At 40.9% G+C, this 27322-nt stretch overlaps 2 protein-coding genes and 1 long non-coding RNA gene across 8 annotated transcripts in view; 2 read left to right on the forward strand and 1 right to left on the reverse strand.

The window, feature by feature from the left end:
- Positions 1–58: 58 nt before the first annotated feature.
- Positions 59–4135, reverse strand: tex9 (testis expressed 9). Of its 2 annotated transcripts, none has more exons than XM_027008920.2 (12): positions 3859–4135; positions 3317–3441; positions 3161–3224; positions 2847–2926; positions 2706–2742; positions 2546–2619; positions 2234–2397; positions 1987–2069; positions 1733–1906; positions 778–912; positions 402–536; positions 59–296 (listed from the first exon to the last, which is right to left on the reverse strand). In XM_027008920.2, exons 1-12 carry the CDS (start codon positions 3889–3891, stop codon positions 219–221), a joined length of 1182 nt encoding a protein of 393 aa, XP_026864721.2. In that variant the 5' UTR covers positions 3892–4135; the 3' UTR covers positions 59–218. The 2 variants fall into 2 exon arrangements, with proteins under 2 accessions (XP_026864721.2, XP_026864722.1); XM_027008921.3 differs by having other exon boundaries at positions 2234–2400.
- On the forward strand, positions 1837–2799 carry LOC113576686 (uncharacterized). Its single transcript, XR_003410541.3, has 3 exons — positions 1837–1974; positions 2340–2362; positions 2571–2799. It is a non-coding gene; the product is annotated as an uncharacterized LOC113576686 (long non-coding RNA).
- A 146-nt stretch (positions 4136–4281) lies between the features above and the next one.
- The window catches only part of rfx7a (regulatory factor X7a), a 32414-nt gene continuing 9373 nt past the window's right edge, over positions 4282–27322 (forward strand). The window contains exons 1-6 of one of the 5 annotated variants that reach the window (XM_027008916.3): positions 4282–4693; positions 17536–17569; positions 22842–22927; positions 23170–23292; positions 24362–24478; positions 26987–27071. In XM_027008916.3, the coding sequence (XP_026864717.2) occupies positions 4566–4693; positions 17536–17569; positions 22842–22927; positions 23170–23292; positions 24362–24478; positions 26987–27071 (573 nt within the window). In that variant the 5' untranslated portion in view covers positions 4282–4565. Of the gene's footprint in view, positions 4694–17535; positions 17570–19899; positions 22123–22841; positions 22928–23169; positions 23293–24361; positions 24497–25273; positions 27072–27322 lie in introns of those variants that run through there. The other 4 variants (XM_027008918.3, XM_081705923.1, XM_081705924.1 and 1 more) reach the window with 4 other exon arrangements.

A 27322-nucleotide genomic window follows, 5' to 3' on the forward strand; every position in this document is an offset into this window, starting at 1 on the left:
TAATCCTCTACATGTCAGACAAGTAATAGTTGTAGATAAGCCACTTGGAATCAACCAGGAATGTCTGCATTTAACTTTAATGACTGCAAAAAACATCCTATGAAAAATTTGCAGTACTTAAAATAATAAGAAAAACTAAATTTCAAATTTCTTAACAATTTAACTATAGTCATTCAAGAAACTTATCCAAAAAGCACAATATAGTTTCTCTGAGTGCACTATGATTTTCCCCAGTCCAGAGCCTTCATAAATTCCTCCTCTGTAAAGGACAACATCTTTGCTGCTTCAAAGTGCATCTGTAAATAATCAGGGATTAAGTAAAAGATTAAAATCGAGCGTTTGTACAATCATGTTCTGCTCAAGAACTGCATTTTATGAGTCACCTGCCTTGGAAAACTCACCTTCTGCCTTTTTAAAATATCAATTAGCTTAAGTTGCTTCTTAAAGCCCATGACAAGCTCCGCCTTCTGTTTCTCCAGCTTTTTGTTCTCAGTTTGCAAAGCTTCAATCCTGTGCTGCTCCTGGTTTGCAGAGTCCTTTAGATGAAAATTGTGTTGAATAAATACAGAAACAGAACAGATAACTATACAAAGTAAAAGCTATCATGATAGTCCTTCATTTTTTAAAGCAAACTGTACAACACTGAATATTATTTACATCATAAACAGTATGAACCAACACAAGCTGAAAGTGAAATGGGGTTTAAATGATTAAAGCCATAGCTAAGTGGCTGAATTCGATCAGGAATTCAGCAGTTGGGTGGGGCCACTCCAGCACCTTGCTGCTCTGTTTGAGCTTGCTCAGGTCAGTCTTGCTCTTCTCAGCCTCCTCCAGGGCTCTGTTGAGCCTCACTTCCATGGCACTGTGGGCACTGGCTGCCTGCTTCTGGGCCCTCTTCATGCCCTCCAGCTCCTGGAGATTTCACATACACATCAGAGCTTGCTGGGAAATCAGGAATGAAAGTATACCTCAGGCAAAAAAAAGCACATCGGAACAGAGTTCAAAACATATCAAGAAGAATGTGAAAGTAGGTATTTATAGTTCATTCACCCTACCAGCATAGACAATAAAAGTGCATGATATGCTCACTCAGCCAGTCAACAAGGGTTGCATGTAACACTTCTATTGTAGCTTGTCCTACTATCACTGTTCCAGAATGAAATCCTATTTAATCGTATGATCTCCCATACCCCCACAACTGTCTGGGGACAGACTTTCTAAGCATATCAGTACAGGCCCCCTCCTTGCTGCTGCCGGCTGTGGGGTGGCTTCAATTTACACATACAGGGCTAATTGTGTCAAAGGGCCCATGCCAGACATTCCTCTGCCCTGGCCTCTCTCTCTGCAAGCTTCTTCCATGAAAGAGACAGCCTGATATGCACATAAGCTGCACCATGGCACCAGCCAAAAGTGAGGTGAAAAAGAACCGTGGTTGGCTGACCGGTGTTCAGCGTGGCCGGGTAAAATGTGGGTTTAGTCGTTTGATTCTTATGTGTCCATGAATTATATTAAGGGTCGTATAAAAGGTCCATTTTACAGCCAGAAATGTACAGTTCATTTGACAGCAGGATGAGCTCCAGCTGAGTCATTTTATCTTAGCAGTAGCTGGATAGGTTCAGGCTGGTTGCCTATAAAAAAAATAAAAATAAAAACAAATATACAAACAGACAAATATAAAAGCGTGTCCAAGTCCGCACATACATTTATGCCGCATGTCCCTGTGTGCCCCCACCTTCTGCAGAGTGGTGACTTGCTGCCGCAGGCTGTCGCTGTTCTTGCCGGCCTCCTCAGCCAGGGCTCTGTGCTTCTCCAGCTGAGTCTGCTGCATGTTGTAGCTCTTCTGCAGTCTGGCCCGCTCATCCTCCACCTCCTTCAGCTTACGGCACAAGACGGCATTCTCATCGTCCTTAAACAAAATGTCAAGGACATATGTCACGTTCTGGTCAGAAGCTAAAGATGTCCTCGTGCATAAGTGTAAGTGCGTACCTTCTTGTTACACTCATGTGAAAGCCTGTTTAACTCCTCCTGCATCACCCGTAGTTTAGCCTTCAAGAAGCGAAGCTGAGCCTCTGGGAAGATGGATTCAACGAGTCCAGCCCTTAAACATGCACTTATTGGCACGTTTAAGGGCTGGACACACAGATCCTGGGATCTACACTACATGAACATGTACAATTTCCTGGAAATAATGATTTAAAGATTTAAAAGGTGTTTTAAAGGTGTTTGAGCCCACCTGCACCCATGTCTTCCCCAACACTGGGCAAAATGTCATCCTTCAGATATTCATCTGCAGCATCATCATTCATCCTGTCCTCAATGGTGCTTATTGTTTTTTCCAGAGAGAAGTCCCCAAAACCCTCAGGTACTGCCACATCATCAGCCACAGTGGTTCTTATTCTTCTGATATAAAACACATTTTCTTACAGTTAATCCAAGTTAACAGTGTTGGGTATTAATTCCTTCAAGTATGCAAAATAGGGCTAATAATTCAGATATGTATTGTAGAACTTCTACTGTAGTGTTTAAATAATCTTTTTTAACTCACTGTTGTATCTTTTTATGTCCTAAAGGAGGTCTCTTTGGCCTTCCTGGTTTCAAGGACTTCTTTTCTGTCACTGGCTACAGAATGAAGTAAATATGCTGTGAAATTTAACCTGGCCAAGTAATATCGCTGTGATCAAAAGATATTTGAGTTTTACTCATACCTTCATAGCATGTTGGTTAACTGAAGGCATTGTGTCTCTGTTAAGAAACAGCCACAATCAATATTTAAAAGGAAATAATAAACAACTTCAAAGATTTGTGTTTGGAGGTTAATGATTATTTTTGTATGAAAATTACATTACCCAAAGTTTTCATAATCTTCTGCAATATTAATGCTCAGGTGGGTGGAAATGGGCTTTGAGAGCACTTCATTTTGTTCCCTCTGAGAAGAAGAAACATTAAATATATTAAATACTGGTTGAGTCTACAGGATCCAGTGCTGTTTGCCAATGTATTTCAGGGTAAAACAGTATTGTATACATTTCAGTGGATTTACAAAATGTCATCAATGCTAGTCATCCGATATGTTTTATAACTGTAAGCAGATATTTATTCGTGTGTGTGTGTGTGTACAAAGTGATCTGCATATCCACCAAATAATTATTTTTTTTTTTACCATAACTTCCTCTGCCTGGCGCACCAGCTCAGTTGTTTTTGCTTCCAGTTCTGCATTAAGCCGTCTATAATATCAGAGGACATCCAAGATAACCAAAATATTATAGAAAATACAAAGAAAACAATATAATAACATACTATTACTCATAACTCATACTTGAACTCCTCTTCTTGGGCCAAGAGGTCTATTTGCGATGGTTTCTTTTGTGGGGCAGAATCAGGGCGGTTCTGGGGTCTGGGCATCGAGGGTCTATGAGACCTGGAGGACTGGGGTTCCTTGGGCTGTGTAAAGAATGCTGTGCTGTCATATGCTGCTGAACCACACGTTTGCCCACTGATAACATGAAGAAGCCTCTTACAAAAACCAACATTTTGGCATGTAGTATCTGGGCAAGAAGTTAGCATAAGATATCTATGCCAGATATCTACGGTTTTGTGAGACATGTGTGGACCACCTAGCTAAGATAACGTTATCTCACTTTAGTTAAAAATCTAGCTATCTTGCCAATTAATGTTAACTAGCTAGCTAGCTACCTGGCACAGCAGAAGTAAATATATATGTATACTAAGGCCAACAAGAAAGTAACAAAATAACTGTTCAAAGATTATCTGAAATATTATTAAATATAAAGGGGAAAATGCACGTACTAACAATGTAACACCAGAACGCAATTAAATTGTTTCGTTGTGTAACCTCACCCCTTGAGACGCTGATCTGGGTCCGTCTGCCATGTTTCTTCTAGGGAATGACGCCGTTGCATAGCAACAGTCATCCCCTACTTTCCCACGTATGATTCACATATATAGAACATTTAAAATAATTGAATGTATAAATATGCATTTCAGTGCAATGTAATATAATTTTTAAAAATTTAAAATAAATTAAAAATGTAGACTGCTTCCTTGTCCTAATTGTCAGGTTTTTGAGACTAGGTGGTTGCAACTACTGGAACATATACCGTACAAATTGCTTTTTCTACAAACACTTAAAACATATACGGTCTAGTATATATTTTTACATCTATCACGACAGAGTTTTTCCATTCTATTTTTTTTAGTGTTGATCGTGCAATGCGCCTGCGCTGCCACTGTCTGGCAGCAGCAGTCAGAGCAGGTTGTGTCTGTGGCAGCAGACAGCCACGGCGGATCCCCAACTAACTGCACTCAATGTGTTTCTTTGCACGCCTATGTCCGTGTTTTTAATGGCAGGGTGGAACGACCCCAAATTCAGCAAAGGAATCGTGAATTGCCACCGTCTTGTTCTAAAGTACCGAAGTGAATTAACCGTTCAGATACCAAGGGTGAACCGTGATGTGCCATAATCGGGGGAGCGCTGCATTTTTGAGGTTCGGGTCGAGGCCTACTTATTAGATCCCCGTCCTCCCTCCGTCGCTCTTCGCATCGTGATGGCTGATGATCAACAACCTGGACAGCAGTCGGGGTGTGGAAGCGGGTCTTTGCCGTCCCTGGTTCCCACAGGATTACAAGGGTCTGAAGCGAGCGCGTTGCAGTTTAAAATAAAGAGCTCTATCTGGTAAGACGTACACAGCTTCAGCGTGGCCACTAACGTTAGCTCGTTTATGGTGATTTATATCGATAGCTAGCTAACCTAACTGGCTCTGTAATGTTGCGATCTGACTCGTCAGTCCGAACTGTTATTGCTTCATTCAGTGTGATTCATGTCAACACAGGATCTGTTAAATCTGTAACAGTGTTACTAAGGGAAATGTACCATTATCAAGGATATTCAGAATTATCCGTCTAATTATGTTAATAATTCTGTCCTTAAATATGTAATCCATTGGAAGTGTCAGGTAATGGTCAGCAAATGAACTTGAGTGATTTGATTTTCAGTGTCTAGCTAGTTAGCTACACTAGCTAATAATCCTCGTCCACAATTCACCTCACGTAGCTAGGTTAGTTTTAGCTCGCCTATAACTGATCCGGCTCCTGGGAGCAGAGGTCCGGTCCTACTGTGTGTGCAGTGTGTCAGACTGTGAAGCGCCGCTTGGGAATTTGAAGCGGTTGTGTGTCACAAAAACAAAAACGAAACAGGTCGCTTGTGACCGCGGATCGCGCGCTAACCGGTCCGCGCGTGTCAGTTAGACTGCGCGAGCGACGGTAAACAACTCGCGTGCGGACTGCCACGCGGGTTTTTAAAGCGCGCTTGCTCGCCAGACGTGCACGTGGACGCCTGGATTTGGTAAATCAGATCCTGCAGTTGACATTCAGTCGACATTTCAATCAGCATCCATTAAAAAAAAAAAATTGTAGTGAACCGACATCCTCGAGAGTTAACTGCTCAAAATCTCGTTGACTGAAAGTATTCGTCCACGCTTCGATTATTCGGTGGCTCATTCGCAGCCTTCACCCTCTACACGCAGGTGACATGTTCCTGCTAGCGTAAAGACACGACAGGCAGGCACTCACTGTCCATTCACTGCGCCATATCTGGCCCAGCACATCTTACAGTACCGCTGTCCCATCTCATTTACAGCTAAATGAGTGTCATTAAAAAATAGGGATATGGCAGCAGAATTGTCCTAACACTGGACACTGCATTATTCATTATGGTCTTTGTTATTGAAAACTCCATACATAATATAAACTGAGATGCATGTCTTCTCAGAACACACATTTTGCCATTTGCTGATTTATATATCAATAAATGCCCATATGAACATATGTACAGTGGCATGTTGGCATAAGGTTTAGGAAGCATATAACTGATCAGAAACTTTACTGCCTTCTCAGTGACAGTGCAGGGAAATAAGTTGTGGGTGGAACTTAGGCTCTAAGGTCATTGTTTCCAATTTTTGATGAAACATTTTGCTCTTCTTAGTTTGAAACTGTCTCAATGGTTGCAGGTGTCATTTATTTTATACTAGTATTTTGATTGGTGCATTGTTGATAAATCATTCTTTATATTGCCATTTTTATAATAACAACAGTGAGTTATAGTAGCAGTGTATTATACTATTTGAATCTGGGCTTCAAATTCAAATCTTGTTCTGGATTTTGTAATTTAGGCTTGTTAATTAACCAGTTACAGTAAGTCATCAGCCACTTTATTACAACTTCCTCCTAATCAAAAGGAGTGTGGTAAATCTCTAATACTGGGACATCAAAGCCTGTGATTTCAATAGCTCTGTTCTATACAATCAAGATGAAAACTCTGAATGAATTCACAGCTTAATGAGAAAACGACTAATTAGTTTATATGACATTCAGTTCCTGTTATTCGATATAGTTGTTCCCATGGTCTTCCTTCCATTTTTGTATAAGAATCAAATTTAACCTTTGAAGGGCTTTGCAGTTGATGAATGGTTTTCAGTCTGGTGCCTCTGCTCCAAGCCTGGGTGCAGTGAAAGGTTAGCCCAACCCCATGGGTTCAGTGATACCCCCCGTTCCACATTTGGCCAGCTGGCTTTGCTGCTCCTGTCTGCTTGGGAACGATGAGGCATTTGGCAGTGCCTCTGGGGTTCTGGAGAGCTCACTGGAAACTGAGGGGCAACACTCCAGTGTTAGACTTAGCCCACACCACCTCCATCAAGTCTCTGCTTTTTTTCTTCCCTTTCGTCCATCTGTCGGAGCAGACATGCTTATACTTTAATCAGCTGTGTTGTGTTCGAATGAGCATTCCTTCCATATTTGTCAAAGAACAAACATCAATTTTTCCTCTGCTTAGACACTTGGGTAAAACCCTTGAGTAGCCTTTTCTATCTTAAACATTCTTAAGAATTCTATCTTAAAAACAACTGAAAATAAACAGTGTCCTATGTCAGGAGAGGAGTAATTGTTTCATTGCTTGCAGTTGATTTGATTATCTTTGGAGATACTTTAAAGTGAGTCCAAGAATAGTCTTCCTCCAAGTATTCTTCCTTTTTTTCAACTGTCTGAATGTTTCAAATAATCATTTAGATGAAAGAAGTGGATAAAAAACATCTAAGAGAACAAATGTTTCACATTGTTTGTTGTGTCTGTATTAGGCAAAGTCTGAGGTGAACTGTCAGGGCTAGGTCATGCTGAATCTTGGCAAGCCTATTTGCAAAGCCTGGAAAACCTATTTGCCGTTTGTTTGTTGAGTCAGAGCTGAAACACAGTGTGCAGGTCAAACATAAAATCAGCAAAGGTGTGTTAAAGACATGACATGCCTCATGTTCTAAGTCACACTAGAAGCTCATTAACAGTTTTATTTTTAGTAAGAGTGAATGAAGTAACATCAATGACAGGTTGGGTTTCGCTAATAGTGCTGTTGTAACATTTCCACAAATTTTGAAAAGAGGCAACCTTTGATTCAGTGGTTGAAAACTCTCTTTAAAAACATGGAGCTACAGTTATGTTACAGATCTCATTAAACAATTACAATTTATCTGTAATGGCTATTTAATGCTGTTTCAACATAAGTGTTATGTGCCTTACATCTTTTTGTCAGGACAAGATTAAAGCTACACTATGCATGATTTGTTTGTTAAAATTAAAAAGAAGTCGGATTACTGATTCAAGTGGAAAAACATGCTAAAACATAATGTCCTTCAGCTGCTGCAAGTCACCCTGTAAAACATGAAATATTAATTCAAAAGTTAGAGCTATTGAGTCAGATTTGGCGGGGTTTTTTGGAACACCTCAGACGTTTTTAGTTATTAACGCCGTATGCACAGGTTCAAAATGAAGGACTGGCTCATTGGGCTGGTGAGCTGAGTAACATTTGTGTGGGTGTGGCTAGGGCTACAGTAATAGATCATTTATGTACTACAGTATTCTATCAATTACTCCATCAGTTAATCAATTATTGGTTAATAGCTATTTTTACTTTATTAAAGAGCAATAGTGTATATACAAAAGGGATAAGGCAATAAATGTTTACATGAAGCAATTTCTGAAATGCAAAACTGTAAATGAAAAGTAAATAAAAACTGAATTTATTTATTTTTTTATAGGTTGCATGATATTTTACACGTGACCTTTTTTGTGTTTTTTTTAAATATATGTGCGGAACATCTGTTTGTGAATAGAGTTACTAAACATTATTTTGACAAAGCTGGTGTAGCCATAATAAGTGAATTTTGTGTTTGCTGTTCATATGAACATAGTTTGGTTTACACACCTGAAAAATACAAAGCAGGTAAAGCGAGTTAATTTGCCATTTGGTACTTTCCCTAACCTTTACCGTGCACTAAATGGGCCTCAAAATTTATGTGAAAGCATAAATGTTTTTGGAAACAGTAGCTAGATTTCTTAGAACACAGCAGCTTAGTACTTCCCAAGTGTACAAAAGGTGATTCCCTAAAAGTATATATTCACGCTAGCATAGATCCAAAAATGTGAAATTCGATGTCTCTGCCAATGAACATGATGAGCAATCACTCCATTCAATCGTACAATTCAACAATCTCAGGTAGTTAGCGAACTGGCCACTTTGCCAGTTAACCTTGTGTAAAATAGCAGCGGCATGACTACATGACCTCCTAAGTCATGCCCGATCACCTGCCGTGAGAATCTATCCTGTCTCTGCAGTGACAGCCCAAGCATAATGGTATGGACCGATTGAACTCTGGCTAGGCTCGATGGTTTGCTTTTAAGGTTGTCTTCACACCAGAGCTTTTTTTCCGGACCAGATCTACTTGCTCCGCAAGTTCAGTATGTTTGGTGAAGTGTGAAAGCTGTTTTCGAGCCCAGAAGTGGTTCAGGGTACCGATCTCTGGTTCGCGTCTAGTGAGCTCTAGTGTGCACCACAGCAAGTGTGGAAGCTATGCATCAGCGTCGCTGAGGTCGAAGCAAAGAAACATAGACCTGAAGAGAGCCAGAAAGCTAAAAGAGATCATGACAGAGCTTAAGCTAAGACCAAAATTAAACATTGAACTTGGCTTTTCAAAGTTGCTGACAGCTCTGTGACCTGAAGGGATTCAGGAGTAATATCAGATTGGCTTTTTTATTGCTGAACAGGTAAATTATGTTGGTGTTTTGCTAGATAGCTACCTAAACTACTCAGCCAAATAATTGTTGTTGTGGTGCTTAATGTTACCCTTGTAAAATAATGCAATGCACCATGTTAATTGTGAAGTTATTTTAGCTGTATAACTAACATTAGCTGCCTGTTTCACTCATATTAGCCAATTACTTTGCTAATAGTATGTAATGAATTTGTGTCTTTTTTTTTTTGCTTGAGAATTCATTCATTGTTTGGCAAGCCAGGCTAACTGTTATTCTCAGAACAAATCCAGTGCTACCTTCTGTCATTGTGTAAAATATCTCCATTTTCTTCTCATTACCAGGTTTACGTCTTCAGCCTCAAATCATGTATCAAGAGAATACATGGGTAATGATGGTTAGCTTGCTAAATTAACCTAACTGATGTTACCCAACTCTGTCTTATTGGGCTACTGGCTCATGTAAGGTTGCTACCTAACATTTGACAGAAGTGTGGATAGCTAATAACAGACATTGTCAGAGCAATGGATGTTCAGCCAAAAAGGGTAGTTTCAAAACACAACAAATAATTACTATTTGGGAAAAGCTTTCTATAAAACAGTACCTTCTGTTAGCGAAACTGCTCACGATACTTACAACTGTGTGATGCAAAAGTGGATTATATTATGTTTTCTCTAACAACATTTGGTCATACATGCAAGCCATTAATAAAATCCTACACATCATCTCATTTAGCTTATTTATAGTTTTCTTTAAAGAGAACATTTTTGGTCTGTTTGGAGTGAGTATGATGGTAAACTTTGCAACTGCTATAGTGTCTTGATTGACCAGGATCTCACTGATCCTGGTCCAGGTATCAGCACTGATCCCTGTATTCTACAGTATTCTAGTTCATTGGTGTCTTGGACTCTAACCTGCTGTACTGTACTAGGATGTGTTCTATGAGTAAATGACAAAGCACTTTTGTAAGTCACTCTGGATAAAAGTGTCTGCTAAATGCCATAAATGTAAATCTCAGATATTATATAAAAAGATAACTGAGAAGACTGAGAATGAGGAGAGATACAATTTTGCTGCACTGCTGTGATTTAGAAGAACTGAAGTTATCATCTCAGTGGAACCATCTAGAAAGATATAAAGGTTGCATTTTTATGCAACTGGTAGTTTTTGACATACAGCTAGTCTCAGAACTGGGGTTAGTCAGTCATGTGTTGGATGGAGTGGGTCTTCAATATTCATGGACTCATTTATATATTGATTTGGCTTTTAGCTTTACTACAGTGTTTTGCAGTGGTCAGTTGCTTCCGGTGCACTATCACCACCACAGTGGCTTTATGAATTGCAATTAAATACCACTTCACACATTTTGTGTGGTATAGCGCATTTACACTGAAATTGTATGAATCAGGCAACTGTCTGATTTTCACTTTGTACTAGCTGAGTGTTTCTTTTGGTTTAGCTCTCTGAAAAGAACATGCTAGTTAATGGGAATCCAACAGCAAGCCTTTTAAAATCCTATTAGTAAGTCCAGGCTAATAGAATACAGTCCAGGGCTAATAATAATTTACTGTAATACTGTAATAATCAATAGTAACATCTCAAGACAGAGATGCTGATGTAGTATGTTTATGAAGCCAAAACCACCATAAACAATTATTACTCCTCTTCAGGGATTCTCTATGAATTATTTCACATATCCAGCACTGACCATTCAGATCCTCTATATATCAGAATAATCAATTTTCAGGCTTTATGTTTGCCTCCTCAGCACAGAGCTTAGACAACTTTAAAAAGAGGTGGAATATAATGTGAGAGAATGTCTGTGTGCGTGTGTGTGTGTGTGTGTGTATGTGAGCAAACATGCTCATGTGCACGTCTGAAACTTTGTTTATTGGCATATGTGGGGGAAGTGGAACACGAGGGGCCCGGGGGTCCTGACACAATGTGAATATGGGAATAATCAGCTTCAAAGTGTTTTGAAAATGAGCTACAGCACCACTGGCACTCGGCCAGCTGTCTTTGACCCCTGACCCTTGGAATGGTGCTCCACTGCGCCCATGACGCACTTCTGCTGCAGTTTAGCCTTTGGGCCAGGACAGAAACGACAAAATTCTTGGGTCTCTAAAAAAAATGATCTAAACATTATGACGATTCCTCAAAGCCTGCACCTGCCACTGGTGTGTTACGCAAAGCTGTGCAAACGATGGGAAGTGATTTCCTTTAAACCTGTGCCAGGGATGCCTGTGTAATAGCTGAGTGTTTCCTTTGGTTTAGCTCTCTGAAAGGAACATGCCAGTGAAAGGGAATCCAACATCAAGCCTTTTAAAATCCTGAATTAGTAATAAATTATTAAAACATCTCAAGACAGATGCTGAGGTGGCATGTATAAGATGCCAAAACCACCATACAGAATTATCACATCTGACTCAGCCCCACATGAAAGGGCATATCTGAAGAAACACACCCTTTGATCATTCCTCCAGTACCTCACAGGCAAGCACGCACACACATTGTTTTATATTGCCTCTTAAATTGGTTTTGTTACAACAAGGATCATGAATCTTAATGTTGCTGTAGGCTAGTGATACCCTGGCAACGAACTTAATCCATGCTTTAACAAAGTGAGGCTTGTTCAAGTTGCTGACAGAAATCCATTAACTCTTGCTACTGTATCCATTAACGGCTGAATTACCATTAAATTAACATAGGCACGCTCTTGCTGTATAATCACTCTGTGTTGAGAGTGGTTTATTAAGAAACTACTGTAGAAGTTCATATGGTGTGATGGATAATGTTTAGTAAATGAGGAGTGTTTGTCCTTAAGTCAAGAATTTTGAGTTACTTGAGTGAAAGATCCACAGTGTTTTTTTTTTTGTTTTTTTTTAAAGCTTTGCAGAAAAAGAATGTACATTTTTGTTAATTCTGGATGTCTTTAAAACACTGGAATTTTAAACATGCACATGACCTGTTTCAAATAGAGTGCCATGTATCTTCAGCATGTAGTTCAGGTCCAGCTCTCAATGGTTCCAGTTAGATGAGAGAAGAACCTTGAAGTAGATATTCATGGATGTGTACACAATTTATCTGTAAATAAAACAAACTCTGTAAACTGTGATAATCTGCGCATCAGTACAGTACAAGCTGGATAAGTTACACCTGTGATAATGGATGAGTTTTTGTTGTGAACTTCAAAATAGAAACAGATATTGGAATGGCCATAATAACTGCCAGCATTCTAAACTTTGTCGTAGAAAGGGAGTCATTTTCTGTTGTTTCAATTTCTCACTCCATCATTCTGCAATTTGTTTTCCCCTGTGGCCTTTGCCCTCTGTGTCAAACACACTGTGGCAGACCACTTTGTTTGTAGACATCCTGTTTGCAAAATTTGCTCATGTCCACACTGTGTATCCCAGCAGTCCCATATGCAGTCTGTGAACTCTGAGGTTTGCTTCAAAGACTAGCTGATTATGGTACCCATATCAGTCACATTGCAAGACCTGGTGAAGTGTGTTTTAAATTGTCAGTCATTTTCTTATAGCAATTCACACTACTGAAGGGAAACATGGTGGGACTGGGTTATATCTGGAATATAAGATTCAGGCAGAGAGGGTCCTAGAGTCACCTCAGAGACCCCGAATGGCTCTTGTGTAAAATAAAATCAGCAAATCCTGCGACACTTCTTATCCAACCACCAGCCTGATTACAATGCTGGTACAAATGCTTCTTTTTGTCAGATTGACCATAATGCAATGTGTGGGAGAACTACTGCTGTTTTCTTTTGCCTTTTGGGTACTTTATGGATGAATTACTGAATTGTGTATTTGGAGTTTTCAAGTGTGTTGTCCTTTGCACTTGTGTGAATGTGCACGGTATTCTGCACTGGCCACTCCCTGTGGATTCTCAGTGGGCATGTGTGTGAGCAGGGCGTGAGGTTAAGAGATTCAATCCTGTAGAAGCAGAGCACAGCAAGTTCCGAGACAGGGAGTGGGAGGGAGAAAGAGAGAGCGTAAGCCTGAAAGAGTATGCATACTGCCATGTAGGTCATGCTGACTAGCAGTAGTCTTTGTAGTACCTTACTCTGATCTGTCAGCACTGATCTAGGGTTTAGTGGCATGATGAACAGGTTATCCTTATTTAGTGCATGTGCCAAGGACGCTTGACTGAAGAGCCTAGCACAGTCTTGAAATGGTAAAAGACATATCTCCACCTGGATATGGGTGAGGCATGGCAGACTGGGGGAGGGGCATGGCTAACTGGTTGAAGTCCTAAAGGTGATATTCAGGACACAACCTGCTACTCTTCTCTGTTTGGAAACCCTGGATGATGATGTAGAGATCATCACTCAGTGATAAACACAATAGTACAGTAGCTGTGAGCTTTGTGATTTTTATATTTTGTTGAAGATGCAAGAGAGGTGATTGTCTGTAATGTTTGTAAGAGTTTTCATCTAAATGTATGAAATGAATGAAATGTCTCAGTTTATAAAAGATACTGTTTTAGGCTCCTGTGCTAATGATTAGAAAGTATTTTTGTCATTTGCAGCATTAATTATAATACTATGATGGACCAATAATTGGTTAAAAGGTTAAAAATGATCACTAATCCACAGGACCCATCACTGTAAAGATAAGAGCGAGTACCAAGTGTTTAATGGAAATTTAAATTAAATTGGAACTTATGAATGTAGGTATTGTACAATGCCTTGCAAAAGTGTTAACCACCTTAAGAGTCAGAGGTTAGTCTGTATTACAGATGACACTTTCTATCGAGCTGTATCATTTTAAATTACATACCCTCCAATTACTAACTGAAAATGCTCTTTACATATATATCGAACCCTTGTGCTGTGGTAGCTCCATGTTTACACAGAAAGACGCTGTCCTAATGATAACACCATTGGGTTACAATGTGTCTCTACCACTGAATCATTTAAAAAAACCCTCACCTTTTCTGGTGAAAAACCTCTGAAATTCAAGTACCATTGGTCACACTGTGAATCAAAAGGAAATATTCTAATTTATAGATATAGATGGACAAGATGGGAACAGCTACAACATAATATCCAAGTGTTTGGATATAGTGAGCCCTGTTCTCAATTGTGAGGAAATGGAAGCTGCATCATACCTCCCAGGCAATGCCTGGATCTGGCTATTCCTTCAAACTCAAGAAGGGGACTTGGGATGAAAGCTACAGAGCAGCCAACAATCACTTTAAAGAGTTACAGACTTCAGTGGCTGAGACTGAAGTTGTACCAGTCAACGAGATCAATGGTCTGTGTGGGAGGGTGGCCAGAAAGAAGCAGTTACTGGAGAAAAACCACATTAAAGCCCATCTGGAGTTTGCAAGAAAGCATCAAGAGTGACCCAGCTAAAATGTGGCAAAATGGTTTGAAGTCAGATGAGACAAAAAATGGAGTCTTCCCAGTAGTGAAGTAAAAGTGTGGCATCATCATCCTGTGGGGATACAGCTGGGACTGACCATCTTATTAAACTTGAAGGACAGACGGATGGTGCAAAATACAGGGAGATACTATAAGGCAAACTGCTTGTGCTAAAAAACTAAACATTTGGAGAAACCTCATCTTTCTGCAACAACAATTCCAAGCACAAGGTCAAAGTAGCACAGGAGTAGTTGAACAGAAAATGGGTGAAGGTTGTACTAAGTCAGAATTTCACAGTTGTGAACTGCAGTTCACAAACGACATCTAGCAAGCCCAAATAATTTGGACTAATGGGCGAAAATTAGAAAATTCTGTGAAGGTGACAGCTGTTAAGTCATTAGACAACTTTAACATGGGCTTTAGAGTTTCTAGGTTTGATCTCAACTGCCAGTTACTGATATTATAACTTCACATACAGTACAGTACCACTAACCCAGAGCTGCTTCATGGACACTCATTTCAGCTGCTTTGTGAATAAGTTTTAAAATCATGTGTTCTGATATATTAGTTTATTTATTGGTGGTGTTTTTTTTAATGGTATTTGAGTTGTGTTAACCTGAGTAGTCACATTAGTTTGGGGAATTCCATGTGTAGGAAAGCTGTTCAGATTTTTTTTCCCTTTAATTCAGTTCGTTTGTGCACATAATCACTTCAAAAGAACAGGACTAGCACACTTTAGCAAATGCTGATGTTAGGATGTGTTGGGCATTAAGATAACAACATTGTTTGTGTTTTGATTCAGCTGATGACATTCAGCAATATGCCAGTTGGAGTTGCTGCTCTTTTGACTCCTCTTCCATGTACGAGTAGAAGCCCAGTGACTGGGCCATGGGTGCTGAAGCCTACCCCAGCATGCCAGCTCCATGTTTGCCAGGAGGTGTTTTGCCTTGAGCAAGTGACATTTTTCAGGAAGTCCTCGCTTCATGAACACATTCCACCTGGAAACAGGAAGGAAAGCCATGAGCCTGATGCAGCTGCCCCAGGCCTGTGTGGAGATGGCTTAATGAGGACTAGCTGCCCTAGGAACAAACCCTACCTGCTTGGTAACAGTTCGCTACAGCCTCTCCTCTTTTTTCAAAAGGGGGACACAATTACAGCCCCGCCAAAAGCAAAATGTTTCAGCTAGGATTACTGGTTAAGTCTGGTTAACCTTATGCTGGGTGCATGCTACCCTATTTTCTGCTGGGGGCACGCTTTCCACCCCGATTTACTGCCGCAGATTAATTTTCGGCTTGGCGTCAATCCCCTGCATCTTGGCGACATATCGCTGTCTACAGCCGTGACGATGCTCGTATAGCATGTATGGCTCGGTGACGCAATTTCTCTGCTCTGCATGTTGTTTGAAGTTCTCTTTATGAACCTTGTCAGATCTTGTAGTGCAACTACCTTTGGGACAAGTAATAGGAGCAGCGATGGCCAACAGCCAGTGAGAATACAAAGGAAAACTATTGCAGAACAACACCCTGCTAGTGCAGAACAATGCCCTGCTATTTTTGTGTGTATAATAATTCTGATTACATGCATTTTATGCTTGTGTATAATTTACAAAATGTGAATTTTGTTTTTGTCAATACCGTTTGGGAAAGCATTTAAGAGAAAGACGGAGAGACAGACAGAGAGATTGATTCATTATTTGTTTTGGGGGCATTATACATTAACATTCCTCATATTGTTAGCTTGTATCCAGTTAGGACACATGTGAAACCTAGGTTTTGAAACTTCAGAACAGTTTATGAATTTTTACTTGAATGGTTCAGTTTTCTTCACAATTTCCTTTGAATTCTTTCTTTTTCTTATTTCTGTACAAACAGTACAGAAACAACCATTATAACCAGTTGTTCAGGCTCAATCTTGGTGTGATGTACAGTTCTTGCATGTATTTGTGTTGCGCGGTCATCTGGATCGGTCATGTAGGCACACCTCTGCATCAACAAAACAGGTCACATGCGATATATGTGGTTTAGTGTGAGCAGGATTCTGAGAGTTTTTAAGTTATGTAATGTCCACATGGCATTGGGACTAACCACGTTCTAGCCTGCTGCACTTATGTAGATAGTGTAGATTATTTCAACTTATTTCAACTTTAATCAGTGTCTTATTACCACACACGTCTCAACTTTAGGTGAGGTAGATCTATAAAGGTCAAAACCAGAGGGACCACAACATGCCAAGAAAATCCCTTGGAACTTGCTATACTGTAATTAACAACAGGTGTTGTCTGCTGGACCAGAATAAGTGTGGAGCAGGTGCAGGAGTCAAGATGCACATAATTCTCTTGTTGGTTACCGAGGGATACCATCGCAAATATGACCACTTTATGTCATTGTTTGTTTGGTATTTTGTAGTTTTGTACATTTTTGTGGAGAGTGCACACCATCTTTCCTCCAGTTAACATCAGTAAGTGTCTGTGCGTGTGTCTCTGTGTCACGGTACACAACTGTTGAATTGTAATGGCATTGCAGATGCATGTGGAAAGTTGTGTGTACAAATAGTTATCCTTTTATTTAGGGGCAGTTGTTGTTTTCCTTTACACCCATTACAGAGTGAAAAACAGTTGCTGTCTCTGAAAGAACAGTTCCAGTTCAAACCTACTCAGTTTCCTTAAGAACCCTCAATCTCCCTTGCTAGAAACGCGCTTGCTTTACATTACCACTTGTCCAGATCCAAACCTGCAGCATTCCACACCTCTATATGGATTCCACACTATATATCAGTCCCCTCAGCCATCCTCCTCGGTGGCTGCTGGAGTCCGACTGGCGAGAGTATCGGTTGGGCAGTTGGGCTTTAGTGGGATGGAACATCAGTGCTTGCAAGACTCTTTTTATATGTTGTTGTAGTATGTGCTCCTGTGAATATGTCTGTCTGAGCCAGCCTACAGCGGAATGGCTCCAGGGAGCATATTTCAAGTACCACTGGTTTATTAATAAAGGTGGCTTTGAGTGCTCCTTCAGTTACACTTGCGTCACTAGTGCACTAATCGTTTTTTTCCCCTCTTTTTTTTTCAGCAAATCCGTACAATCAAAGGTGGACAGCATTTTGGTGAGTATATAATTCTACTGAAATTATTTCCCAGTGGACTGAATGTTATGATATCTGTGTCTTTTTGTAGACGCTTATTTAATGTAATGTGGTCAAACATTGGATTTAATCTGTACGTGAAGTAATTGGACGTTTTATCACATCTCAGCTATTAGTGAGTAACTATTTAACATATAACACATCCTAACTGCCAGTAACTAACATGCGTCTAAGCATACCGGGTGAAGTCTCACCAGATGTCTAAGTAAGAAAAGATGATGAAAGTGAGCTCCTAGCTATAGAGTCAAAGGCTCAAATGTGAAAGTTGTGTAGTGTGCTTCATGTCAGACTTTACCAAAAGGCCCCCCAATGAGAATATATGTTCACTATGAAATAGTCATAATGTTCATGCGAGAAGGAAAGATGCCTTACAGCAGCATTCTGGCATACTGCTGATGGTCAGTGTAGGTTCTGGGTGTGGAAACGTTTCCATTCATGAGTGCTGCCCGCTGTGGCATACATTGTTTATGCTGGTGCGTAAACGGAGGCCAGTACGTGTCCGCATCCAGGAGGAAGTTGCTGTGAGCATGGAACGGCTGGAGGGTGACTTGCTTCACCCTGTCAGACCCACTCAGGCCGAGTCTTCTTCCAGAGAAGATGGAGGAAGTTGTGAGTGTGTCAGACCGCATGTGCTGGTAGCTGGTGGAGCCTTTATTGCCAGCTTCTGTGCATGTCCAGCCGGCCCTCGGACAGCACGTGTGGACCATTTTAGTATGTACCACAGTTATAGAGCTGGAATTACAATTAGTTTTAGATGCCATCAGTTTGCACCAGCAGTACCAGCAAATTGCATGTAGAACATGCAGTTTTGAGTCAATTTTGACTTTTGAGTGTGTCCTTAAACAGATAGGATTTGGGGTTTGGGGTTTTTTGCACAACCTTTGCCTGATTGTGCACTTAGTGACCTGGTTTTGAAATGAAGCTCATGAACCAGTGTCAAGGTGTGATGATGGCCCATCGGGACACCGGCCCATCACGAGCATAGTGTCACATGGAAATCCCCTGGGTTAAAGAGCAAGGCTAATGTGCTGTTAGCTTATTGACCGCCTCCTCCTCCCCACACCAGACCCATGTTGCCCTCTCACTTTCACACTTGCTTCAGGCTTCCAAGAACTTCTCTGCCATAGCTTTCCTAAGAGTCTGCACTTGTTTTGATTTTCAGTGAATTTCCTCTTGACATTTCACATTTACTTCAGTTTTGAGTTCCTTTTTTGAGTAGTTTTATTGAGTTGTTTTCTTTCACTCTAGAACACAAATGTTGGTATCTGTTACCTCTCAGGAACTTTTGTCAAACTTTCCCTAGAAGTTTTAACCAAAACTCAGCAAATGATGAAGTGTATAACTAATGAGGGCCATTTTGACAGCACTGTGTGTAGTCTTTGTGAGCATGTGTTTTGAAGTACATAAGCTGTCCCTTGTAACTGCCTGCATTTAGTTATTTTGTCCGCCTTTGTGAGTTGACCTGTTGTGATCAGATTGAAGTGCAAATCAGGAAGCTGCAGTTAAAGTGCACAAAGAACACCTTCATGAAAAGGTGCTGAACTTGAGAATGTGTTCATTCAGCACATTAGATTTGTATAGACCGGAATGGTAAGGCTGCTTAGACCATTCTGCTGTGGGAAGACTGTATCCAGTATGTCTGGGTCTACATGAGATGAAGTCTCAGGGTGTTGATGTTTGACCCCTGCCACAGGAGGACACTACTGAGTCTGCAGCAACCACTTGCCAAGGTTCACTCTGCCCCTTATTCACCGCTGTTATGTTTAGATGTGGAGCTTCGAAGGAACTAGTGTTAGGTGTAAAGAAATGAAGACGGAGGAAACAATGAATGGAAAGTTGGAAATGGAGTGCTGGTGAATACTCTCCTTTCCTCCTTATATTTTGGAGACCCACAACATTGCTGACTTTCGAGAGTTAAGTGATAAACTTCTCTGTAAGGAAAACAAAACTTCCCTCAGTTTACTTTTAGTAACCATCGACTTGGTGCTTAATTAGAGAAATCCTTAATAGCAAATCCGTTAAGTTTTCTACATTGTAAAAGCATTGTTGCTTGCACACTACTCACTAAGTGCAGCTTATCTCTTTGAATAAGGTGCTAGTGATTGTACTATAATGGTCTCAGTCTTTCTTAGAGGCATGAATGACATGGAAAATTCAATCTCAGTGCCATGGCATCTGCAGTCAGTGGTGTGTGTGTGTGTGTGCGCATGCATGCACACAGGCCTGTATGTGTTGAAGCCTTCCCACATGCATGTGTACCCCCCCCCCCCTCCTAAATCAGGCAGTGCAGTTGGCTCCAAGACGTCTGCATCCATGTGCCATTTTTATTTACTTTTTATCCCCCCACCTCCCAAACATATGCACACACGCCCACACACACCACCTTCACACCATGCCACTAGAAGAGTTCGCTGGGTGATGACTTTAGCCATCCCGTACCTCTTGTTCCCTTGGCAACAATGGCATGAGCAGAAGAGATGGAGAGACACCTCTATTCTTGGGGAGGCTGCAGAGGACTAGGGGCGTGTCCGGCCCGATGAGGGTTAAACGGAGAGGGAGAACACGAGGTTATGCACATGCGCATGCACCTGTACATGGCGTCCATGGCTCTGCAGCGTGTCCCAGCTTCATCCCTCTGCTGCTGTTTATATTTAGATTTTTGTTATTGTTTACTGTTTACTGCCATGGTACTGTTCACGTGTAGGGTTATGAAGGTTTATTTGGAGATTGTCAGTGTGCCATGTGCTCCTTGGGGCTTTCAGAGATGTGCTTCTGCAGACTACCCATACACATACCGTTGCTCTTGCAAGCACCATAAAAAACAAAGCTTTAACCCTGCCCCATGTGCTTACTGTTTAAGTCTTGCCTGGATATATGTAGCTTGGATAACTATTATTAAATTAAATTGGATAACTGTTATTAAATCATATTTTAATTTATTTCAACACACCTCCAGTATATTTTTCCACACCCTTCGCGCTGCAAAACCCATAATCAAAAACATTTTAATTATGTGTAATTTAGGGCACTGAAGATTCTGCCTGCTTACTTTATTAAATAACATAATAAGATATTTATCATCTCAAACTAAAGAACTTGAGAATTTACTTACATCCTGGCCTCTGACCCCAATCTGTTGCCTGTGAGCCATAGTTAAGATATCCAGTCTTTCAGCAGATGAGACTACAGTACTAGCACTTATCTCTTAATTCATTAATATTACATCCTTACTTATACTACCTTTTGTAAATTAATGTCTAAGATACTACCCTTTAATGTTAAGATTCAACCCTTGATTCTAGCGATGATGTTCTGAAGAACTTTTGGTTTGGTTTGTGACTACATTGTGATAGCACAGTTACTGTAGTTTCTTGTTAGAGTCTTCTGATCAGACTATAAAAACACATTTGTCACAAGCTTTGCCAGCATTTACCTTCAATTAGCAGTAGATTTTACTCCTAGTTTAGACACAGCATGTGAACTATAGAATTGAATTTAAACTTGAATATCCTAAGTTCACATGCCTTATATGGATACTGTAACATTGACGTATTTTCATGTATACACTTACTTGTGCTTGGCCCCCACAGTTGCTGCTTGCAGCTACATTGTTGTAAAACCTGCTTGCACTTCAGACTCTACCCTTTACTTAAGGGTGATATGCTAGACCTCTTTTCCACTGTAGGGCTAAATGGATCTGAGCAGAGAGTGTAACCATTCAGCAACTCCATTAGGGCACGCATTGGTACGAAACGCCTACACACACTGCTCAGTCCACCTTCTCACCGTGATTGGCCACCTGTGCCGAGGGCCGTAGAATGGCCCCATTCTGGTGGGTGGGCTTAATGATGTAGGGATTTGCTGATTGGCTCTACATTTGTGTCACTTTGTACCAGCGAATCTGTAGTCATTTACTTTGGAGAAAATGGCGAAACTGGTTTGTATTTTCTAATGTTGCCGCTGTTCAACATTTACTGTTCTGTGCTGCTTTGAACATAAAAAAAAGTTTTAAAAAACATCCCAAACATCCATCGACCTCACAGTTCTTCATAATAGCTGATAAGGGGGGGGAAAGCCAACTGTCACATACTTCTGATTTCTGAGGCACTTCCTGGTCCTGATTTAGCAGCACAACAGATGGAAAAAATCTAATGTAATTAGACTCGAGTCTGCACAGCGCTGTCATGGTATCCGTTCAGTCCCGCAGAGGAAGAGCGGCCATGATGGAAGATCTGCGTTGGGAGTTTCCAGCGAAGAATTTAAATGAGCTCTGGCCCGCCTTGATACCTCACACATTCCCTTTGAAGAGTGGTGAAAAAGGAAGAGGAGGATGTCTCTGCTTTATTCTGCTTTATCCATTTTTCATGCCACTACATCCCTCTGTGCATGCGAGAGCATCTAAGAAAGCAGCGCAACTGGGTTTAGTGTTTCCACAAGCTGATTTGTTCTGGTGCTGTCTTGTGTGTGTTCTAAAGCCGCAAGTGTATTTAGAGAGGCGATGTGTGGTTGTGGGTGTGAGTATGTCTTCATCATTTTTCCACGAACAACAGGGTTCTCTCCCCCCCATGGCAACCTACTGCTCTAGTGTGTTCCACAGTGCCCTGATCTTCATGGTGTGTCTTAGAGTTGAATACTTCTGTTTTCTGAAGTGACTAAGTTGAATCTAAATTGCACTGTGAACCTGCAGTAAATCTGCCTATTTTTTACGGAGCTTTCACCACCACGCCTCCAGGGTGACTGCGTTGAGTGTCATTGCTGTCACTTAGACAAATGTTTTGTTTTTATGTAGCTCAGTTTGCTTGTAAACCAGTCAGGTTTCATTTTCTTTCCAGTGTTGATTTCCATCAGACTAAACCCAGCCTAGAATTACGGACTGTTTCACGGGCATTTTTTGGTGACAAATGAACATTATTAAAATACAAATACAAGAAAAGCGCAACACGATGAATATTATTTGATATAACCACAAATTGTTTTTCCAAATGAATTAATTGGTTACAGCTACATAGGTATCTAGTTGGAGTTTAGTAAAGAATGAGTGCAGTGACCAGTATTCCTTATTTAGAGATTTGAGTGATCAGTATGATTAATCTTCATAGCTGAACCCTTCAAAACATTTAGCAACTTCAGTGAATGTTCCAAACATATTTCATTAGAAAATGTATCTTGCGACCAGCTGGTTTGCACAGTTTACTGTTTTCTCTCCTCGCTCTCCCTCCTTTTTACTTTGTAGCAAGATGTGGAGAAGTTTACAGACATTGAAAAACTCTACCTCTACCTCAGGTTACCTTCTGGCCCCAGTTGTGGCAGTGACAAAAGGTGAGTTGTTTGTGACTTTAGTGTGACGGTCACGTCTCCTAGTGTGTCTCCAAAATACATTTCTTTGTCTCTCTCTCCCTCTCGCTTTCTCTCTGTCTCTCAGTAACTTTCATCAGTTTTGTTTTTCACATGGAGCTAGTTTCAAATTCCTTGCGTTCAGTGACAGACTCCAGGAGGCGAGCGATGGACATTGATTAGAGTAATTAATGTAGCCTTTGTGACTGTTGGTGGTTCTCCCTCAGTGAGCAGAGCTGTGTGTCCTCGAGCCGCACTCAGCAAATGCATGCATTTGGCTGGATCCGGAACCATCTGGAGGAGCATCCCGAAACCTCGTTACCCAAGCAGGAGGTCTACGATGAGTACAAGTATGCTTATAGTCTTCTGCCTCCATGCATAATTTAGAAGTCTTTGCAACACTTTTCACACTGTCTTCTAGTGCAGCACTGTCTAAAATGTTCCTTCAAGTACCTCCTGACCTTTGAATTGTTCTGCAAAGATTCATTGGAACAGCAAGACCTTGGAAGTCAAGAGCTTGGAACCTCAGCCTTTGCCGAGGTTGTTTCCCAATTAGTTTCAGTGTAGGAACTCAGAGCAAATTGGGCCTTCACAAGGATTTGTAAGAATAATGTTTTTTGGAAAAATACAGGGGTTCTAACCAGGGTTAATGGACTCCAGAAACCATTATTAAGGTATAGGCAGACTTCTCAGAACAATTGTATAAGGTATTATTAAATTATTCCTAAATTATTATTCTTAGATAACTAGGATAGCATCAGGCTATTATAGCATTTTAAAGTAAATAAAATAGATGAAAACCACAAAAGAGAAATATTAAGCATGTGTTATTGATTCCCATAGCACTCTGCCATTCCACAGTGAGACTTTGAGGTACTGAGAGGTTCAGCACTAAGCCTTAATCTAGCCTAATTCTCACATAATATTTGAATACACATCAAGATGTTTGTAAAGTCCATGATGAACTCAGTGTTAAGGTGTCCCTGCTTTTGAGATTTTTTTGTTATTTATAGTATTTTTAATATAAGCCTAGTAAGGACAGTTGATGATCTACTTAAAGGTATTAATCTACTTACACCTGCATTGGCTGGGTTTTTTAACAGCAGCTGAGTACATTCTTGCATGCAGTTTTTATAGGAAGTCTTAGCAGATCCTTAGAAGTCCAGTCTCTTTGGTTGTGGTTCCTACAGGTTCAAGGACAGTGGTAGCTCAGTGGTTAAGGTATTCAACTTGTAATTGGAAGTTTGCCAGTTCAAGCCCCCCCCCTCCCCCAATATGCCACTGTTTGGCCCCTGAGCAAGGCCCTTAACCCTCAATTGCTCAAGCTGTATTCAGACATATATTTGTAAGTTGCTTTGGATAAAAGGTGTCAGCTAAATACCGTAAATATCCTTAATGTGTGGTTTTGGGTTTTCCCAGGAGCTACTGTGACAATCTGGGATACCACGCTCTCAGTGCTGCTGACTTCGGGAAGATCATGAAGAACGTCTTTCCCAACATGAAGGCACGCAGGCTTGGCATGAGGGGCAAATCCAAATATCCTTCCCTGGAATGGTCCGTCAACGATTTGCCTTTGAACTCTAGAACATCTGCTGTTGTGGTTCATGGGTCTCCTAAATATAGATCAGAAAGTCACTACATCAAACAGAGTAACATGGCGCTGCTTCCGTGAATCAGAGGCATTTATATGAAGCAGCGATAAGTCTGACCTTCAAGAAAAGTTCTCTCATAACACATCTGCTTTCACCTCTTCCACAAGCTGCCCTGGCTGCGCAATGGATACTTTTGCTTCCTTCCTTGTAGAGACCCAGGATTTTTTCAACCTGCCCCACAGAAACAGCTAGGTTAAGCAAAACATTTTGCTAACTAGAACCCTTAATACTAGACCCCCCTCCCCCACACCCCATCCAGCTGTATGTAGTTAGAAGGATTTTGCTGGCTGTTTGGTTTTTAATAGAAATGGTGTTTTGTAACAGCGGTGAGGTGATAATTATTTTAGTTGTGGGTGAAGGGGTAAAATGGAGGGTTAAAAGTGCATAGGTTTGGCCAGGTTTTATTTATATGTCTTTAGTGGAGCCATTCTGAAATAACACTTGTTTGTTGACGACGGTTGTCAAAGCAACGGAAATCTAATACAATTACCCCTTAAATTTCTCTCACCTCCCCACGCCCCTCCCTTAAGAAAATGACACCATTCTCATACCAGTGCTGAACATTTTGAACTTGGCCTTATGTAACGAGCATTCACACACACTTCCAGTATTACATTTGAAAAAACTGATCATATTTGAATTCCCACCTCTTTTCTCCTTCTGCTGTGTTCTGTTACAGTCCTGTGTGGCAGAGGCAAAATTTCACAGCTGTGAGGTTTAAAGCCGTGTGCCTGCCTGTGGCGAAACCTGGCAGCCATGGAAGGTGGAATCTGAAGCACTCCAGAGTTCTATTCGAACAGGATTAAATTTATATGGGGTCGTAGGATAAGTTGTTCTTTTACAAGTTTTACTCTGTGGTTTTATTTCCGTCTGGATCAGCCTTGTCCGTATTTTTCTTCCTTCTTCCCTGATAAAATTACAGGATGAATAGCCTACTGTTGTTCACCTAACTCAGCACTCACCTGATCATTTTAGTCCTGTCCAGATACAAATATCCCTCATTTTGCAGGCAGATGTCGCCTCATATTGGGGGATATTTTTGACTGCTGCTACTAGCAGTATTTAGACTTCTGGGGCGTAGATCCACCAGAGACCTTTCCAAAGCCTGAAACTCCAAAATGTGTTTCTTATGAAGAGTCGCTTGACCATTGACTTAATACTGTATCTAATAACATTATCTAGAGGAAAAAGAAACTAAAATAAATGAGAAAAGCAGGATCCCTCAGGCTTAAAGGGGTCATTATAGGCACAGTTGCATCTATAGGTCATTACTTACTAGTGATATCATTGACATCTAATGTTAAATGCTGTTAAAATAATAAATAACTAAATAAATGATCGTTTTTATTGAAACTTCTAATGTAATACAGTAGACAAAAGTCTTGATGGAAACATCCAGGATTACACAAAATACAAAACACTAGACACTTACTCATCCTGTAGTAATTTTAATTCCATCTGGAGTTTCATTACTGTGGAGAAATGTTTCATTACAAGGGGCCCCCTGATCAACTAATCCAATCCGAAAAGGACGAAAAACTGTTCCAAACACTAGTGGGCTTCATTGTGGAGCAAATGTTTTGTATGAGATCATCACTCCTATCCAGCTTGGTCACTGGTGTAATGTTGCCGCTGGCCCAAGTGCCGATGGGCGTGGAGCAGAACACACAGACTCCCTCGAAAAAGTGATACATTTAATGACATTAAATACAAATGACAACGGTGGTACTCACACAGAACATTAACAACAGACATGACTTACACATTTAACTAAACACAGGCTACAGTAACATTTAACAATGACTGCACACGTTTTACATACAGCAGCAAACAAACAATGACCAACACGATGCACACACTAGCAGAGGTTTAAATAGACAGACACTCTACGATAAACCCCGTGCAGGTGCGTGCCATCACGGAGGACTTGGCCACAAACGAGGGTGAACCCCCCCCTTGCATGCGGCAGGCCGTACTATGTGACTCGTGGGGGGGAGTGTCCCATAACAACTGGTCACATCTGTAGGAACACAGAGGTTCCAGATGCACTTTAGCTTCCGTCTAGCTGCTCTGAGTTATCCAGTAATGAGCAAACATACACAGGTTATACAGAGCTAGCAGTCCGTCTTTCTGTTACTATTCAGGCTCATGTAGTGCGAAGTGAGCATTGCTTGTATAGTACTGCCAAAACTATATCATCTACCTGAAGGAAACCTTATTTCCCAAGGGGCTTTCTCTTGCTGTTTTGAGTTGTATGAAGGTGACTGAAGTGTGTTGGGTTAGTGTGCACTCTGTCCTAGGTAGAACTTTGGCCCACCTGCCCTGTGCACTCCTGTTCTAAGTGTATGGTGACCGCGGGGCTCTCCTTGTTTTTCCCTTAATGCCTCCTCACATATTGCTATAGTGGCTTGAGAAAGAAGGCATTCATTCATATGCCCTCTCTTCCAAACCTGGATGTACACAAAACCGGTGATGGGGTAAGTTCATTTCCCTCATACCCCTGCCCCCTTTCCTCTCTCTCTTTCTTGTGGTATTCTAGAATAGTAGGATTGCTAGAGAGACGTGCCGTAGGGAATGGATGTGGTAAATATGGACAGAGGTGGATGCGAAGTTCAAGCATGTGAAGTTGTGCTATCTAAGCATACTCCAGTTGCCTCCAGTTGCTTTCCTCTTACTTGTGTGTTTCTCTCTCTCTATCTCTCTCTCCCCCCTGCCCCCCCCCCCCCCT

Source organism: Electrophorus electricus, chromosome 23, assembly GCF_041902795.1.
Source record: "Electrophorus electricus isolate QZ-2024a chromosome 23, ASM4190279v1, whole genome shotgun sequence".
Lineage (NCBI taxonomy): Eukaryota > Metazoa > Chordata > Actinopteri > Gymnotiformes > Gymnotidae > Electrophorus > Electrophorus electricus.